At 37.9% G+C, this 20,809-nt stretch overlaps 1 protein-coding gene across 5 annotated transcripts in view; it reads right to left on the bottom strand.

Annotated features, from left to right (window-relative positions):
- LOC149065464 (myocyte-specific enhancer factor 2-like) overlaps positions 1-20,809 on the bottom strand; it is a 210,656-nt gene that overhangs the window by 16,241 nt on the left and 173,606 nt on the right. For all 5 annotated transcript variants that reach the window (XM_089253485.1, XM_089253486.1, XM_089253484.1 and 2 more), the window contains 4 exons: positions 9,359-9,520; positions 6,015-6,147; positions 5,470-5,645; positions 3,867-3,975 (listed from right to left, as the gene is read on the bottom strand). In XM_089253485.1, the coding sequence (XP_089109611.1) occupies positions 3,867-3,975; positions 5,470-5,645; positions 6,015-6,147; positions 9,359-9,520 (580 nt within the window). The remainder of the gene's footprint in view (positions 1-3,866; positions 3,976-5,469; positions 5,646-6,014; positions 6,148-9,358; positions 9,521-20,809) is intronic.

The raw sequence follows: 20,809 nt of genomic DNA, 5'->3' as shown, positions 1-20,809 counted from the left end.
TAGAGTAAAAAAAATTGCAAAGCACGGGTGACAAAAATGTGTGGCGAGTCCCTCGGAAGAAAAAGTTTGTTTACAATCAGTTGTAAACATGAAATCGCTGCCACCACCCACTGCGGAAAAACGATTGTTAAATAATTAGTAGTAGTTGTAGGCTTCAAACGGCATCCCGATTGGTTAGCGATCTGTTACTCTCGAAACCAAAAATTTTCTCTCCCTCTAACTACTGTTTCACGTCACGTGACCTTAAGGACTGGTAGTTCATAGTACCTCTTAACTACTAGTAGTTGAAGCGGTCCTTAGCTGCAGTCCTCCGACCGGTAGTTCATTAGGACTAGTAGTTACTAAGGACTGCAGAGATAGTTCACCCCCAGGGTTCTCAGGGAAGGTGCTAATGAATTGTTGGGGCCAGTCGCACAGATATTCAGGAGTAGTGTTGCTGAGGGTATCGTCCCGAGAGATTGGAAACTGGCTAACGTTGTTCCGATATTTAAGAAGGGTAGTAGAGAGGTGGTGTCTAATTATCGTCCTGTGAGTTTGACGAGCTCCCTCTCGAAAATTTTGGAAATTATCATCAAAAGGCAGTTTGTGAAGTGGATAGACGAGAATAATGTATTGTCGGATAATCAGCATGGGTTCAGGAAGGGGAAGTCATGTGTAACTAACCTCCTTTGCTTCTATGATTACGTGACTAAGGCTTTGGGTAAGAGCAAAAATGTCGACGTTGTTTACCTTGATTTCCAGAAGGCATTCGATCGGGTCCAACATGGCAAACTCTTGAAGCGTTTACACGAGATTGGAATAGGGGGCAACTTGCTGAATTGGATAGAATCGTGGTTAAGAGATAGGTCGCAACGAGTTATGGTGAACGGGGAATTCTCTGGTTGGACAGACGTCACAAGTGGAGTTCCTCAGGGAAGTGTCCTTGGCCCCATACTTTTTTCACTTTTTATCGACAAACTCGATCAGGGTATCGATGGAATTACTAGCAAATTCGCAGATGATGTGAAGCTAATGGGGGTAATCGGTAATGAAAGCGATAGGGAGTTGCTCCAGACCAACTTAAACAAGATTGCAGCATGGGCAAATGAATGGGGCATGACGTTTAGCGTAGATAAGTGCATGGTCGCTCATTTTGGTTCGAACAACCCATGGTTATCTTACGAGTTGAATGGGGTCACTATCCCGGATGCAACAAGAGTCACCGATTTGGGAATTCTCATTGACGAGCGACTTAAGTTTTCTGAACATTGTTCAGCGGTTGTCAAAAAAGCGAATAGAATGCTTGGTCTTATTTTCAAAAAGGTCTCTTCGCGTTCTCCTAAAGTCATTCTTCCGCTTTTTCGAGGCTTAGTTCGTCCTGGACTGGAGTAATGCTGTAAGGTTTTGGAGACCATACCTACAGAGGGACATAGACTTGATTGAAGGGGTGCAGAGAAGAGCTACGCGTGTCCATATTGGCACACAGGCCTTGAGTTATGAAGAGAGACTTCATTTTTTGAATATGTTTACATTGGATGAACGCAGGAGTCGAGGAGATATGATCGAAGTGTTCAAAATTTTCAATGGGATGGATAGGATGGACCATGAACTTTTAGTACACCGCCAATCAACTGCTTTTACAAGGGGACACCAGTATCGATTGGTGAGGGACAATGCAAGGTTATGGTGTCGCAGGGAATTTTTCTCTAATAGGGTTGTTAATAAATGGAATAGCTTACCCCCGGAGGTAGTAAATTGTAACACAATTGACACGTTTAAAAAGAAATACGATAAACATGTTGGGGTAAATCGAGAAGCTATCCATTCTTAGAATAAGACAACCATAAGTATTCTTTATGGGCATTGTATAATATTTTATCATGTGTATATATTGTTTATAATTTGTGGTAATTGCATTTTTAATTGGGTTGCTGTATTTTTGAAACATATGACATCCATATTTTTATGGGCATCTTTTTATCAGCCACCTCGTTGGGCATTTTGCCTGTTGTGGCGTTGTATTTGTATTTGTAAGTTCCGTAAATTTTGAGTTATTGAATGAAATACTTTTTTTTTCATAGTCAACTCAGTATTGAACATGTGCAACTATTTGAGCATATTTCAGTGATACTCATTCAGAATTGGAGGAACTATTCCATAGTAAATTGACTTGCACCATTTTTTCAGAAAAAATTTCCTGTGAAAATTACTTACACCATTTCTGCATGACATACACAGCTTTTGCATGTAATGAAATTTCATTTTTGTCACTCTTGTTAAAAAAATCCATAAAGTCAAGGGAATAAAACATAAATATAGTTTTTTATATAGTGTGTCATTATATTTATTTATTTTTTATAGCAGCATCATAAAGAGAAAAAGTCATCAATCCTTAATTCTTTCGAGAAGGTCTGGAGGCTGTTTCTGCAATTGAGGTTTCTTCCCTTGGGTCATCATTATAGTCAAGCGGTCCAATGTCATCCATTTTTATGGAAGTTTATAGAGCAATAAAGAAGGGGGGTGATGGACAGGGGTATAAACAAAAGTAAGTCCATCATATCCTTTTTATTTTGGCTGCAGAAACAGGCCTTGTCACAGTGTACAATGGTTGTTGCTTGATTTGCGCAAACAATTGGACAGATCCTTTTACAGGTGGCAGTTGGAGTGTGTGGACTGCTCTAGATCACTGTGTGTGAGTGTATGTTTATAGTACATAAAATGTAGGCTATCCTGTCTGAATTGCATCCAACTTATGTTGAGCCACTGTACTGGTGTCCATCTTCACTGATTTTTTTCCTTATGCCTTATTTTTTCCTTATCAAATTTTCCAACTGTGCTGTTGATTTAAAGTCTCGCTGGGGCATTACTTGTACATGGAACCTATTCTTTTTCCAGGCGGAGTAGTAGTAACAGTCTGAAGGAACATATTGCACTTTATTTTCGGCTGCAATTTCAATGTTTCCAAAGTCTGAATTATTCCTCATAAAACTGTGGTCTGATACAAAATATCTGTGATCAATTACTGTAATAATATTATTTAAGTAAATGGAAATTTTCATCCACGTTAAAGCTAATTTGAAATTATGATTTTGCCCAGTGCAAATATCACTGAATGCCACTAGGTGTTTTTTTGCTGCTGGTGCTTCTAGTTCAAGATGCTTTTGAGACAAGAAGCTATTTCCTGGAACCAACTTTAAGCAATCGTCTCATCCCACATGTATATCCAAGCCTTATCCGATGCCAACTTGTGCCTGATTCATTACCCCGTTTGTGATACGTGACTTGCACTACTTTCGTACAAAACGTTTTTGGCCAGCACCTCCTCGAGATAGAAGGCCTCAGCACGGGTTGCCATAAACATCATTCAGACTACCTAGTGAGTTTGCCACATTTTTGAAACACAGCATCCTATTTAGTTTCTTCTTATTTTGGCGTAGAATATTCCTGATTGGCTCACAAATACCACATAGTAATTGGATGTGGGGCATAGAAATCGCCAATTCTGAGCCCGATCATTTCTTTTCACACAACGATGATACTGGTACGAGCAGGGAAATTTTTTTCCCTGATTATTCTGAGGGGAAAATTGACTACTTACTGATGTCACAAGCAGAGTGCTGAGACCTTCTATCTCTAGGAGGTGCTGTTTTGGCACTTCATTTTCTATTATTAAACTTTTGCTGTAATGTTGCAATAACCAGTTGAACTAGAGTTAAACCACTTGTGAATAAAACAGGTTGAAAGTAAAGCTACCCACATATGGTGTTAGTCAGGATTGCATGAAAAATGACTTGCATCACTCTTGCACTCAACGGCTTATATGAAAACTTGACTATCATTAAAATATTTCTTTTAAAACGTTATGAACTTTAATTACTTATACTTACTAGAGGGAAAAGACGACAAAGTGGACGGATAGCTATTCATACTTGGGATTGAAGCTGTTCCTACATTCGGTACTTGATTACCCAAGCCATTGTTTGACCGAGTTGGTTGCTATAATATTTTAAATTTCTGGTGTTAGAAACTCATTTCACAATCACCATGAATATATTATATACTTTCTTTATAAATTTATGAAATAGGTGAATGATTAGATAATATCAAAAATGAATGATAATGAAAGAAATATTTAAAATTGAATTTTAAATATTTTTCAAAAATTTGTTTTTGTTTTTTGTGTAAAAAAATTTTACAAAAAAAACAATATTTTTCTGAAACATTATCTCCCTTTTTACAAATTAGTGTTTATGTTTCAAATAGAATCAAATTTAATAAACATTTTAAACTAGCAAATTTTTGAAAAAAAATCAAGAAAAACATTGAAGAACTTTAACTGTCTTTCTATTAAGTTCTAAAATGTTGTTACATCATGTTATTTACTGATATTATTCAGGACGAGTCGGAAAAGATTAGCAAAACTTTAAGGGACCATGAAAAAACAAACATGTTTTATCATAGAGGTCAACTCATATTTTTTTTTGTGTTCTATTTACTAAATCTTAACAAAGATATTGATTTTTGAGTTATATCACAGGTAATTCAACTATAAATTGTCCAAATTTTTGCCAAAGGCCTGTACATATTCAAGTTAATTCTGGCTTTTTGCTAAATATTATCTTTTTTTTCATAGCAAAATGAAACAATTCATTATGATTAAGTATAAGAGCGGCAATTAACATAATGCATGTAATTTTATTTAAGGAGAAAAAACAGACAGACCTTTTCTGGATAAATTCTTTGGAAATATTATTTTTCTTAAGTAGAGTTTTTTACAATCAAAGTAAAAATTAGGGAGATATCAGCATTGTTTGGGAGTCTGGGAGATACAGTAGAAATTCTGGAGCCTTTTAGAAAGTCCTGGAGACTTGGTGGCTGTAAAATATGTGGTCCAATCAGAACAGCCCAGGCAGTACAGGGTGCTTTTCCATGATCATAAAAAATGTGTTTCTAAAAAATCAACTTTTACAATGAAATGTTTACAGCAGTGGTTTCTTGCTGTGCTCTGCAGAGCTCTTGAGGCTCTATATGCACTTTTCAAGAGTGACTTGTCGCAGAGAACTAGTTATTAAACACCTGAAGATGCCTGCCACAGATAGGAGCAAAACTTCTGGAAGTTAAATTCTCAAACCATGGCCTAACAGCCTGAAAGCTGCATATATTTCATTTAGAAATCATGCTTTAGTCTTTAATACACAAAAATTTTCTAACATAAAAAGATATATTACATGAATACACAGTTCGAGCACATGCACTGGAAACCATTGATTTCAATTTTAGTTTAAAAAAATTAATATGAAATATATAAAAGCAACAGACCAATTTTTCAAATTGCTTTAAAAACTTAGTAAAATATACATGCTAATAATTATTCATATGAAAACAGTAACTGATCAATATCTGTAATATTTTGCTAAACAATAGGGTGGAAGAAGAAAAAAGAAGGATATTGTAAGAAAAAAAAGTTTTCTTGTATAGAAATATACTCACCATTGAAGAGTTTGAGTGGGAATTTGGTATGACCACACGTAAATTAGAACGACTTCCAGTTGGTGAGTGCTGTTTCCCTATTTGTTTGCTCATCATCACTGGTGAGCTGTTCCCTGGTAAAGGTGATACAGACCTGTGATAGCCATTTGCAGTGACACCATTCATGTCTAGTAACCCTAAAGTATAAAAAGTGTCAACTTTTTTAAAATTTTGTAATTTACAAGAATATTAATCAATGTTTATAATTAGTAAAAATTTGGAACTGAATTATACTGAAAAAGTAAGTCTTTATTTAGGAAAACTTTAAATATTACTGATTTTTATGGCATGCCAATTAATGAGGGAGAATTCCTTAATAGGAAAAAGACTGCATGACATTATTTTTTTATAAATCTGTGAAATAATTACTGTCTCAAATGTATTTGAGACAGTTATTTAGTAATTATTTCACAGAGTTTACCATATCCTCATTTGATGAGAAGATAATTTATTTAAAACAAAAACGAGTATTCAACATTGTTTACACCATTTGATTTTGAACTTACCCGAGGAGCTTGGTCTAGGGCTGATGGTATTATGAGGCGGCATTTGTGGTGATCCCATAAGGCTGTCAGTAGGATAACTGCTATTCAGAGTGACAGACATGGGAACTAAATTTTGACTTAGAGCAGATTGGTTCTATAAAATCATAAAAAAATAAAGTTTAACATGAAAAAGTAAAATATAATTCGAAGGAGTAAATTGTATGTAATCCGTTCAGAAAAAATACAATCAAAGTAGGATTACCAAAACAAAAAGAAATCCAGCTTACAAATACAGGATGGGCAAAAAGTCCTCTTAGAAACTTTAAAAATTCATAAAAACCAAAAAAATAACTGAAATAAAAAACAGTTAGCAGAGTAAGCATCGCTAGGTCATGGGAATTTTTTTAAGACAGGAAAAACAGCAGATAGGTGGCGCTGACATACACAAGTCAAAGAAAAGATATGCAAATAACGAACAGAATGCCTCCAAATCGTTTATTGCAGCAGTATGTGTTCCACATGACCACCACCACACATTGCAGGCGAGTCACAAATCCAGCAACGGCAGAGTGCAGCACACAGGTCCGGATGTATACATGACATCTCTCTGCGGATTACATCTTTCAGTTCTGACAGATTGGATGGATCGGATTGATACACCCGGGATTTCAAATATCCCCGTCACCAGAAGTCTGCCGGTGTCAAATCTGGAGACCGAGGAGGCCATGAGAACCTGCAACGCCTGCTAATGATTTTGTCTTCCCCGAACATATGTATCAGGAATGCCTTGACCGGAGTAGCAGTGTGACTAGTTGCTCCATTGTGCATAAACGTGACGATAGAAAGCGCATCTCTTTCATGAAAACATGGCACAACCTTCTCGCGCAGAAGCGTTAGATAACGCTGCGCATTCACCATAGCCATTTGCCACCCATTTACTGGGCACTGTGTTTTAAAAAAGAAGGGTCCTATGATGAATGAACCTGTGAACCCACACCACACTGTCACTTTTGGGGAATGCAATGGTTTCTGCATGTACTCACATGAATTAGACATCGCCCAGATGTGACAGTTATGGGTATTAATGTTGCCACAAAGCAAAAAATGAGCTTCATCTGTCCACAAGTCCCAGGTGGGATTCTGTTCGATTTTGGAGAAAGCCCACCTTGCAAATGCTTCCCTCCGTACGGTATCCGCTGGTAAAAGTTCATGGCACGACTTTAATCGGTATGGGTACAAATCAAGGATTTCATGAAGAATATTGTGTACCGAGAATGGGGGGGGGGGGGTAAGCCCACCCAAGCTATAGCGAATTAATTTCAGTTATGTCCCGTGATTCTTGCATACATAATATAAGTCACAAACTCAAAGAAACAAACTCAAAAAAAACATTGGCAATTTCCAGATTAAGTCATTTCTTAAAGCCAAAAACACAATTAAATTAAGTTACAATACATTAATTCAAATATTATCGTTAAATAAGAATAGCCATGATCTTAGTGAATAAGATATGAACAGATCTCACTCACTTATGTTGCTGACAATCCACACAGACTATGCTGACTTCACTGGGGAATAAGACTGGGAATGGTGGACAATTCAAGTTGATCGACAGAAGTTCATGATCACAATTCATGAATTGGCACATCCATGATGAAGCACACGCTATTAGCGGGAAGATCACAATTCATGAGACAGTACATCGATGACGTGGCACACACCAGCGGGAAGATCATGGATCATGAATCAGCACATTAAGATGTAGATCACCAAGACATTGGAAGTTAGTAGATGGGAAGACAACACACAGAAGATGATTTCATCACATGAGGAAGATGACGGCCATCATTTTTCATTGTAAGCTAGCTCTTTGAGAATCCTGGAACAGCGTACTGCAGACATGCGAACATAAATCATATTACAATGATCATTGCTCACATCGAACACTTTGTCCGATTAGAAATATATGAACTCCTCTGACTAGATGAGTAAAATCATCATTAGAAAACAACGACTATCCGGACCAGCCAGAGTAGTTTTAATCTCAGTAGTATTAGTCACACATTTTAGCGATTAACACAACATCGTAGGTTGTTAGTAAATTATCGTGAAGAGCCTTGCGGCTACTCTTAGCACAGCTGGATGAACGAAGAAGAAATGTGATGATGTGGTGTCTAGCCGGACTATTCATAGTGGAGGTGAACAGGTTTATTCTCGGAGTAATCATCGTACAGTAGGCACTCGGCGTAGGAAGAAATTGATGTCATTCAGATGATTTGCATACGGACATGTGGCGTTGAGTTATATTCACCATTATTACGTTTTGGAGGCAACAGTCTCAACAAAATGGAGGAAGTTGATCAGGCTCTTCCCATATTGTTTACATGGCTATTTAATTGTGAGATCATGGAACTATTAAGATGAACAGAAGCCTGTGGGTACCTCTGCCCATGAGATAAGGTATTTAATAATACTACATATTTTTACTATATATATATTTATAAAGTATATATCAACACAATAAAATATCATGACATATTATGCATAAACAATAAATATAACAAAGCAATTCTCCTGACTTGACCGGATCCTCTCCCGGGGGACCACTTAGTGTTAATGGAAAATGTGAGTACCTAGGGAGATATGTTACAAAGCGTCTGGCAGCTTCACGAGTACTGCTGGTCCCTGCAGCTGATTTGGACGCTGACGCTTCTATTTCAGCTGCAACATACGACGAACATGCCTTCCTTAAACATGGTCGTCCGGCTCTTACACTCCAGCGTTCCAGTTTCCTCAAACTGCCGAACAAGCTTTATGAGGCTGAGGCATGTCACTGTTAAAGGCCTTTCTCCAGTCCTCACATTCTTCTGAACTCGGAATTTACGAAAGACAATGGTCGCTGATTCCTGGTTCATGTAAAACAACTTCATCAATATAGCTTTATCCTTTGCACTCAGCATCCTTGTTCACATACACGGTTTACAACGGTGAACTGGTTGTGGATTAGACGTGCAAGTTCTTGTAACTGTCTCATTTGCATATTTTCACGGAAGTCGCTCATACCAGTGCTGCAACGTTTGTCCCACCTATTGGCTGTTTTTGAGTTAATTTTTTTTCCTGTCTTGAAAAAAATTAGTGATCTAGCGATGCTAACCCTGCAAACCATTTTTTATTTTGGTTATTTTTCTGGTTTTTATGAATTTTTAAATTTTCTACGGACTTTTTGCCTACCCCGTATATACTTCATTCAGTAACATTGAAAAATACAAAACTGTAAGAGATAATTTTGTGTTGTAAGATAATGCCTATAGGGAAACATTGATTACAAAAAATGGGGAAAAACAGTCAAATTAGGAAACACTTACCCTGTTACCGTTCAGTTGGGCACTTCTTTGCATCATCATTTCAAACTCTTCATTGATTTTATTATACTTGGACTCTGTTCTTGGCGTTAGGGAGTATTCTTGATCAGGCTCAGGACTATCACAGCCATTTGAAGCATTTTTATGTTCTTTCTTACTAAGTGCCTGAAGGAAAAAAATGTTTGTAAACCCAGAGAATGCTGCATACCTGTAGAAATTTCATACAGAAAACTGATAGGAAGAAGACTGTTTAACAATCTAAGAGCTTAAGAATATACAGCTTTTCAAAAATAAGTTAACCCTTTACCTGTGCAAATGGCCAAAAAGATATACCTCTCTATGCACAAGAATTTTTTTTTCAGCATTGGAAATCATCAATAAGCAATTGGTATAGCCTATTAACAAGTCTGTGTTTGAATTGTTGTTGGGATCCACAATTTTCCCTTTCCCTGTAGATCTGTCAACATAAGTACTACCTTGCCCATAGTCTATTAAAACCAGTAACTCTGAACACCAATGCCACTGTCACCTGGGGTAAATGAAAAAATCTGCTCTTTTGCCAAACATGTCTTTCTCAAGGACCCTGACACTTGGTTTCAAGATATGGTTCTCTTCTGAATCACATTACTATCCCCGTTCAACAAAGTAAATGGCTTATATCCCTTGCGGGAGAGAACCTGGGCCATGTCCAGTTCTTGATTACTACCCCTGTCTGAACCTCAAAGCAAACAGAGATATATCTGTATGCCGGTGGTGAAAGGCACCTTGTCACAAAGGGAAATTCTATAAGAGTTTAAAGATTTATTTGTCTTTCTACACTGCTTGCATGTTTTATCAAGTGAATATCTCTGTATTTATTGAAATAGGACTTGATGTCTTATGCCTCTGCATAGTGTAATGAAAGTACAGCAAATTAATAGCGTTATTCCAGTATTGAAAAAAAAAATGGATGGTGCCCTTTACCTCTGGCAGACAGATACAAACACAAAGAAAATTTAAATAGTGAGGAAGAAGGACTATATACTTGATTAAGATATGGATAACAGTTTTACAGAAGACAAAGATAAAGACAATAGCAAAACTAACCCTTTGAATCCAAATCTCTCGTGTAAATTAGAAGCCCCAATGCTTCACCTAACCCTGCCATGTCGTACTAACACCAACACAAATCACCTTACACCAACAATATTAATTCCTACGCATTTCCAGCTAACCCCCTAGTAATTAACTGTCCTCCAAGAAGGTTGCATCCTCTCCTTGCAAAAAGTCACCTGAACCGAGAAATCTTGCCACAGTAGTAGATCAGATGTTGTACTCAAGCAAGATATGGCACCAAGTTTCATAGAAGACAAAGATCAGTCAACAGTGAAACTAACCCTCTTTAATATAAATAACCCTCTTCCAAATCTCTCAGGTAAATTAGAAGCATACAAGCATCATCAAATAAATCCAGAGCTGCCATTGTGCTGGAAAAAAGTGAGATGAATGCATAATAATCAGATCAGGCTGTAAGGCCAAGGAGGAGAAAAAGGTTGTCGTTGACTGTTGAACGAGAGACCAGATTGTACGTTCTGGTTTAGGCATCTGTGTCAATAAAGTGATTATGATTTATTCTCATTGGCTGTAGTATATATGTCAAATGTGATATGTCTAGGGCTCAAGAGGAGCATGGCGGCAGCTGTGCGGGAACCAGGAAAATGCCGATATACAGTAATACCTCTGTTTTCGTTGACTTCAGTTATTGTCGGTTTTGGTTTTTTTTATTTTTTTCGTTAAAATTTGTCTTGTTTTCGTCGGCTGCCTTAGATTTCGCCTATGTGTTCACCTGACCTGATTGCTAATTTTTGTTCTCCTGTTCAGTGTGGCGTTGCTTCTCGTTGTCTGAGCATCACCTCTAGCTTCTAGCCAAACAATTCCATGGGACTAAAGAAAGTTTCCAGACCCAGCAGCACTTTGAAGAAGGCTGCAACTTGTTTAATGATAATGTCTTGCCTCATTTTAGGCAAATCTTAGAGACGGCAGAAACAGACCACCCCCCCCCCTTTGGACAGCTTTCTTATATGACATGGGTTCACTGACTCTGAAGCTGGTCCTAGTGCCAAAAGACTAAGAAGACAAGTAACCCCAGATAGTGCCTTGATACTAAAGGTCCTTAAGGAGGGGGATTCCCCCTTCCAAACAATACTATCTGCATCTCTCTCTTTCCCTCCTTGCCGTTTTCCATATGCTAAGAAGAGTCTTCAGAAAGGTATAAAAATGTAAATCCCATATTAAATGTTCATTTATTCTTTACATTAGTCTCTTATATTCATTTTATATTAATTTCTTATTGTTTTTCATATTAAACACTATATTTATTCTCTATAAGTTGTGTTTTTGGTATCATTTTGGAGTTTCTAGAACAAATTAATTGGATTTATAGTGATTCATATGGAAATAATTACCTCGGTTTTCGTCTGTTTTGGATTTTGTCATTTGTTTTTTGAATGGATTATCAACGAAAACTGAGGTATCACTGTACAAAGTTACACTGAACAAACACTTTATTGTTAGGGGCTAAGAACATGTCACTGACATTCCAAGTGCCATGTCCAGAATAACTTTTGTTTTTAATACTGCCCAAATGGTCAAAATGGAGGACAAAATTCGAAAGATTTCGCGATGCATCAAGGCTAGCAAAGAAAGGTGAAAAGACCAGATCAACATGCTTCTCTACCTGTTGGGTGAACAAACGGAACATTTTCTCGTGTAATAGTGGCATTCAACAGACATTTCATGCTCAAGAAAAACATCATATACAAGAGCACCAAGTTCAACAAAAATTTTCAACACTCTGGAGAAACAGTGGAGGAATTCATCTCTGCTCTCCATGAGCTATAAAGTTCACCAAGTGAGTATAAAGTTCACCAAGACAAAATGATCCACAACCGCATTGTCGTGGGGTGTCAGGGACCGAACATTGTTCAAAAAGCTTCAGCTGGAGCAAGGTCTAATGCTGAAGAAGGCTACGATCATGGCCAGACAATATGAAATGGTCAAGAAGCAGCAGCAGGTGATATATAACCTTGTATTGAACCAGATGAGAGCTAGCCAGAAACCCAGCCTTAGGGTCACAGGAATCAACAGGAAAGCCATTGCTAAGAGTCTAAAAAACAAGTGCAAACGATGAAGGAATCCAGAGCCAGATCCACAGCAGAAAAAAAGCTTTTTCTTCTTACTTTAAATGTGGAAGGGCAAAATCTCATGATAAGAATTCCTGCCCAGCAAAGGACTCCATGTGCCATAGGTGTGGTAAGAAAAATCACTAATCACAATTTTTGCTAGAGATTGCAAGTTGAGGGTAGCTGTGAATGTTTTGACAGTGCATCATGTCAGGATGAAGAAGTCAAGGCCAAGGCCAGTCCTTGGCTACTTTTAGTATCATCCGCGCCGGATGATACTAAATGACTATAATGACGGACTCGCATCGCGACGATCCGGGTTCGAAGCCCACCGTCGCCATAGTGGTGGTCGGCTGAAGTTTGTTTCCTGTGGTTCCCAACTTCGAGGTGCAAATGCGAGCCAATCTCCCCATTGAAAAGTCTCGCCACAGAGAGCAACAGTCCTACAACGATTAATTATTCAATCATTACACTTCACTCATAGTTAGAAAAACTGGTGGCAGATGGCAGCACTACACATAACAAGCATTACACAGAAACAAACTTCACGTCAGGTTTCACTACACGTACACACATTCCCACATGTACCAATTCGTTAGAGGTTCCGCAGAAGAATATGGACAAGGTACATGTGTGGTGTAGTAGTAGTCATCCCAGTCAGTGGTCATAACCCACACGGGTAAAAGGCTTATATCCCGGGAGGAACAGAGCCTGGGTCGTGTCTGGTCTGACGGAGCCAGTGGTCATAGTGATGGACTCGCATCGCGGGGACCCGGGCTTAAACCCCACCGTCGCCACAGTGGTGGTCAGCTGAAGTTGGTTTTCTGTGGTTCCCAACTTTGAGGCACAAATGCGAGCTGATCTCCCTGTTAAAAAGTTTTGCTACAGAGAGCAACAGGCCTACAACGGTAAAATTTCCAATCATTACACTTCACTCATAGTTAGAAAAATTGATGGCAGGTGGCAGCACTACACATCACAAGCATTATACCGAAACAAAGTTTATGTTAGGTTCACAACACAAACATTTCAACATGTACCAATTCATTACAAGTTCCTTAGAGGAATGTGGATGAGGTGCATGTGTGGTTTAGTAGTCATCCCAGTCAGTCTTACAGACAGAAGAAAAACCAATTTAGAACTCAAACCAGCTGACCAGAATCTTTCGAACTCAGGTGCAGTCAAGGGAATGTTTGAGTGCCAGTTCACTTGCAAGTTGGCCACTATGTCAGCAAAAGTCTATGTGATCAAAGGGTGCCCCACTTGTGTTAGCAGCAAAACCAAATGAAGACATCAGACTTTGCGTCGATATGACCAAGTTGAAAAGCATGGTTGAACATGAAAATTTCCTGATACTTTCAGTTGATCAGCTATTGGGGCAGATATCCCAGAAGCCAGGATCTTTTCTAAGCTGGAAAGAGGATTTTGGCAGAAGAAATTAGCAGAGAAGTCTCAAAGGTTGATGACATTCATCACACCTTACGGATGGTTCCACTTCTTGAGACTTCTGTTGAATTTCTTCAGCTCAAGAAGTTTTTCAATAAGATATTGCAGACCTTTTACAGGATATTCCAGCCATTATGAACCTGACAGACAACACTTTGGTTTGGAGAATTTTTCAGGAAGAACACAGCAGACGTTTCAGAAAAGTTCTTTGATAATTCCGTTACAAACGTCACCCTCAACAAGGACAAGTGTGTCTTCAGCGTCACTGAAGTGAGGTTCTTGGGTCATCTGATGGACTACAAAGGAATCTGGCCTGACCCGATAAGAGTAGAAGTCATAGAGAATCTTCAACCACCAAAAGATCTATGTGAAATGCAACGTTTCATTGGAATGGTGAAATATTTGACAAAGTTTATACCAAGTTTGAGTGAAATTGTAGCTCCAATTCATGTGATCTGAAAACAGCAAATGAGTTCGGGTGGGACTCTGAGAAAGCTAGATGCTTCAAGGAAATCAAATGCTTGCTTATGGCGGCACCAGTCATAGCACAGTTTGATCCTAAGTTAAATTACCTGTTATCATCTCTGCGGATGTATCTCATCTTATGGCTTGGGAAGTATGTTGCTTCAAGAACAAAGGCGGTACAGTATACCCTGTGGCCTACGTGCCAAGAACTATGTCCACTGCAGCTATATATGCTCAAATCGAAAAAGAAGCATTAGTATTCACTTGGGCTTGTGAGAAATTTGAAGACTTTATTATGGGATTTGAAGTGCATCTTAAGACAGACCAGAAACCCCCTGTACCTGTATTTTCAACCAAGCAACTGAATGAATTAACGCCTTGTTTACGCTTCAGGCTTGAAATGATGAGATACCACAGTGATTGACACCATGAATCCTGCAGGGCTGTCCATAAATCCGTAGGAGTAAAAGGGGGTGGAGATCTCTTCTGAACAGCACGTTGCAAGGCATCCCAGATATGTTCAATAATGTTTCATTGTTCAATAATGTTCAATAATCATTTTCATCTCTAAAATCATTACATTCTCAATCTAATACGCTCCAGGTAAACAGCCTTTAGCTGCGGATGCCCTCTCAACAGCACCTCTTGAAAGTGAGAATTCTAGACTATGTTCAGAGGCGTCATGCAGGATCAACTTTTTGGATGGGGGACCCACAAGATTTGGGAAGGGGGAGGGGGCTCACAATTATGGGAAAAAATTGTCAATTACAGACTTCTTGTTAAAAATAAATTTCACGTTTTTGCTCTGTCAAGAAATAAATAGTTGAAAATTCCTTCTTTATCTGCATTATAATAATCTTCTAGATAATTTTGTTCCAATAATTAGCAAATGAACAGGACTCCAGTTGTGAAATTGATTTTTGGGCTTACAGAAGTTGGCTCTCCAACTTCTCCTTGGGAGGGGCAAACAGTTTTGCTGCCACCACCACTGTAAAATTCAATGATTTTACAATGTTTCTGTTGCCATCTAAAATTTGCTGTCCTCTAAATGTTGCCACATAGGGCATTTGTCCCCTTTGCCCTCCTGAACCTGAATAAGCTTACAATTTATCCAATAGTACTGATGTAGTATGAACTAAAAATACCATATTTACTTGTGTATAGGACAAAGTTCATGGGCAGAGATATGAGGGAACTGCCCCCATTGTCAAAGATGGAGCCGACTGATCCAATGTATATGTGCATATATGAATTGACATCATTCTCATCATGCCCCCCCGGCCCTGCCAGACACAGGGATCCCAACAGTGGCATCACAGCCTGGACCATAGTGGGTGCTCGAGCATCCAGTATTTTGTAACACCATTCTGAGAGCCCTCCAAAATTTATTCAGAAATTCCCTGTACAATAATGCCCAAACTTACATCACCCACATTTATGTCATTTCACCCTAAAAATCTTGTTATTATCTGTGAATAAATGAAATAAGAGAGGAGTTGGATTAATAAATCTAGTTTTCATTATTTTCATCTCTAAAATCATACTTTGTCCTATATGCGAGCAAATACAGTAATTAAAAAATGAATGTAGTATGAAACTAAAACATACGGTACTCTAGGAAAACTCAAGATGAAGCTATACAGTAATACCTCAACTAACTCTACCTCCGAGTTGCATGATTTCAGTTACACGATTTTCTGTGAAAAATGAAAATTTCTAAAATTCAAGCATAACCACAGGATTATTGCTGAGATAGTAATGATAATCAAGTAAAGAATTGTTTTATTGAATCAGAACATTATATGTAATGAAAGTACACTAATTTTTGAGAGGCTACAGATGAAAACTTTGCAGGATTTAGAAAAGGAATCCCAAGGCTTATTTGATAGCTGCTATTTTCACAGAGGTCAATGAATGAATGAACGCCAGGGTCTCTGCCACCGGACTTATCCCGTTGCCAAGATCTCTTCCAGCCCAGCTTCGTGGCAGGGTCTGGAACAAAGTGAGTGCACCTAAAAGTCTGAGTGTGTAGCTAGTGTTGTGTATGATATTTGAGTGCTGCCATCTATACTTCAAATTGTGAGTGAAGTGTAATGATTGAATATTTGTAACGTTGTAGGCCTGTTGCTCGCTGTGGCGAGACTTTTTAACGGGGAGATCGGCTCGCATTCGCACCTTGAAGTTGGGAACCACAGGAAACCAACTTCAGCCGACCACCACTTTGGGGTTCGAACACGGATCCTCGCATCGCGAGTCCGTCACTATAACCACTCGACCACCACAGCGGCTTTCACAGAGGTCACAATTTTTTATTGGAAGCCCACAACGCCAGTTTAAAAATATTTTTTTTATTATTTGGTCTTTGATGACAATGCACCAGGTCTGCAACTTTCAATTAACTTGCACTCATGGTTGGAATTTTTTTTCTTGCCTCTAAACATGAGAAGCTCATTTCTTTTGATGGGTCAAGGTTTTTATCTAACCATTCATAATGTTTAACATGACTTTCATTTGCACAGATTTTAACATGCAAATATGGATTTCAATATAGTTTTTATACTGGATCGGCCAAAATGCAAGTTGAATTTATGAAGCCCCATAAACAGTGCCATAGCATTATAGTCATAGTAAAAAAGAAAAACACAGGTGTTCTTAAAATTCGGTCCCAGTTAATTAATATTTGTGTTTCTACGGGAACTCTCTGTACCCGATTTACACAGCTGTTGCGGGTCCCAACTATTGGATAACTTTAAGATATTACTGTGTTAACTATACATCAAGGGTGTTCAACATTTCTGAGAAAGCGGGTCACTTTATTGATTTGAATACAAGTGTGTGCAGGCACATACAAACTGTGTTGCCGACTATTTCATCGATTTGAAAACATGTTGTGCGCCACTTAATTAAGTGATTTGGGACAGTGCTGCAGGTTACTCAAGCAATCTGTAAATGTACTGCAGGTCACTTTAAGTAATCTGTAAATATGGAAGAGTAGATGACTTTGCCTAATAATACTCAAAAATTGTCAACGAATAAGGCAAATACCAGGAAATACTAAAAAAAAATTCCTTATGCATTTCGACATGCTATGGGTGTCGTCTTAAGAGGATAAGTATATCATGCTGATCGAGTTTCCCACTTAGATTGAGTACCAAATCTTCAATCTCGGTTGCTCAGCGGAACGGAAAAATATACATCTGTTCAAGTCAAACGTCATGGTAAGAATGAAGCGAAGCACCTGCGTGTAAGTCTTTTGCATCAACCTGATTGGCTGCTTGCGAAATGGTGGTCATGCTCTTTTTCATTTTATAGGAGATATGTGGATGATACTTTTGTGCTTTGGGACGGTTCCAAAGATGACTTAGAGCAATTGCTACTCATTATGATAGTACAGACCCTCATGTTCAATTCATAGCTGAATTTGAAACAAATAATGAACTACCTTTCTTGGACGTACTAGTAACTAAACAAAAATCATATTTCCACAAACCTCTGTCTATCGTAAGCCTTTCTCAGTCTCACTACCACCTCATTTTAGATCTTGCCATCCCATGCAACAGAAACTCTTGGCATTTTGCACTTATGCCACGAGAACATTAACATCTGCTCAGATCGAAACACATTAGACCATAGTTTCCCAAACTTTTTGTTCCATCACCCCCTTATTTCAAAAAATGTCTCTTCTCATCGTCCCAACTCAAGCCAACCCATAGGATCTTATACAAAACCCAAAGTTTCTACTGTCCCCCTGGACCATTCCATCGCTCCCCAGGGGAGCAATATTGCCTACTTTGGGAAGCACTGCATTAGACAGTAAACTTGAAACCATCAGAGAAATTGCTAAAGACAGGGGTGTTCAATACCAAAATCGTTGACGAACAGAAAATTCATTAAACCAGCAAGAGAAACCACTTTTGGAAAATATTATGGAGAAGCCACTCAATGAAAGTGTAATTATACCATACGATCCAATAGTCTCATTTAAGATCAAACCGATTCTCAAAAGTTTAGCCTAACAGCCATAGATGTGCCTACTAAAAACTGTTGTTTCAAACCCCCTAAAGATGCTATACCACAGAATAAATAATGGGGCATTTATTATATTCCCTGTGGTGATTGCCCGCTTGGCTACATAGGACAAACAAGGAGACCCATAAAAACTAGATTAAATGAACATGCTCGCTGTGTTAAAAATCAAAAATGTGAAAAATTGACCATCGCCGCTCACTGCTGGCAAGAGGGCCATCGATTCAAATTTCTGGAAGAGAGTTTTTCACAAAGTGAAAAAAAATCCACCGCCGATTTAGACTTCTACAAAGGCACATACATCCGGGCCTTCGAAAATAAATTAGTGAGCGACAATAAATCAACACCACCGATCGCAGCTCTGTGGCTTAAATTCATTACGAGTGGGAATTTACAGAAAATTCGAATAGACCAATCGGATAGCTCCATTTTGCAATCGGCCAATCAGAGGTTGTTGCAAAAGACTTACACGCAGGTGCTTTGCTTCATTCTTGCCATGACGTTTGACTTGAACAGACATGTATTTTTTCGTTTTGATGAGAAACCAAGATTGAAGATTTGGTACTCAATCCAAGTGGGAAACTCGGTCAGCATGATATTCTTATTCTCTGAAGACAACACCCATACTGTGTCAAAATGCATAAGGAATTTTCTTTTTAGTATTTCCTGGTATTTGCCTTAGTCATTGACAATTTTTGAGTAATCTGTAAATGTATCACGTGTCATGCAAGTGATTTGCAAATGTGCTGTGAGTCGCTTAAGTGACTTATACATGTGCTGCGGGTAGCTTAAGTGACCTGTAAATACGTCACAGGATACTTGTGATCTGGTAATATGATGTAGTAATGGGACACTTGAGTGATCTGGAAATGTGATGCTTAGTTAATTTTTATAGAAAATTATATTTGAGGTTGCGGGCCACATCAGATGATTCTGAGGGTAACATTTGGGCAGTGAACCATGGGTTGAGTATGTATGATTTACATCAAGGGTCTTCAATATTTCAGGTGCTGTGGGCCAAATTGAAACTCTCCACGAAGCCTGCGGGCTACCAATTCATACAAGGCCGTAGCAAGACGCGGGGCGGGGGACTCCCCTCAAATCATGAGAAAATGACTGAAAAAATGGGAAAAGATGGCCAAATATATTATTCTATCACTTAGTTCCCCTCCAACACTTCAATATATCCTTGAGACGGGAAGCGGGTTGTGTCCTGTCCTTCAATGCCTGAACTCGTATAATTTAGTGACATCTTAGTAATAGGAGACAACCAAAGGGTCCCAGAGGTAAGCCAGGACAAAAATAATTGAAGACTTTTATTTATTCTACAATTAATTTTTATTAATTATCAATTTTGGTTAGTTCTGAAATAATTTTTTTCACTAATTCTGAAAAGTTTTTGATTAATTACTGATTAAATTAACTATTCTGAAATTAATTTTAATCTGAAATCACTTTAAATGATTCTTTAATTATTTTATTTTGGTTAACTCGGAAATCATTTTCATTCTCAATATATTATCAAGAAGTCATTTCTTTCAATAATTATGCAATTATTCATACATTGATTTTGGAAATAATTTCTGTCTGAAATTATTTTAGAATATCAATATTAAAATTATTTCTATCATAAATTATGAATTATCTCTCATTATGTTTTTTTCCACTAATCCTGAAATTATTTTGTTGCAAAAATTCTGGAATGATTTCTATTATCAATTCTTGATTTATATCTTTTATCAATTCTGAAATTATTTTTTCACCAATTCCGGAATTATTTCTTTCAATAATTCTGAATTTTCATTAACTTGTTCTGGAATCATTAAACATCTTTCATTAATTCTGAATTACACACACACACATCAGTTTGTTCTGGAATTGTTTTTCATTTATTCTAGAATTATATCTTTCATTAATTCAAAAATTATCTTTAATTTCCTCAGGAATTATTTTTCATTTATTTCAAAAAATTAATCGTTTTTCAATGTTTTCAACCATTTTCTGAAAATGACCGGCGGGGCCCAAGTGGTTTTTCTGAGGCCATCTGGTAAATTATAGAAAATTTCAACCGGATCTCATTTTTGTGAGGCTCTCTTCTCTTGAGGTGCCCGGGTGGGCCCATGCGTTAAGACGGCACTGGCGGGCCGGACATCGATTCATATGAGATTTTTATTTCATGCTTAGAAATGAAGTGGCGGGATGATGCTATTTTGAAGACTGCCACGGTTTCATTGCAATGAGAGATAATGGCTTACCCTTCACTGCGAAAAAACAAATGAGTATATTTTGATATTTTTATGCATATTTATTGCATATGTGTTCTTTTTTTTGCATATGCAAAAGTTAAAAAAAAATT

The sequence above is a fragment of the Pholcus phalangioides genome, unplaced genomic scaffold, assembly GCF_987345545.1.
Source record: "Pholcus phalangioides strain wild (caught in Gottingen) unplaced genomic scaffold, Ppha-v1.0 ptg000039l_1, whole genome shotgun sequence".
Classification (NCBI taxonomy): Eukaryota; Metazoa; Arthropoda; class Arachnida; order Araneae; family Pholcidae; genus Pholcus; species Pholcus phalangioides.
The sequence above is the reverse complement of the archived record's forward strand: the minus strand, read 5'-3'. Positions and strand labels throughout refer to the sequence as shown.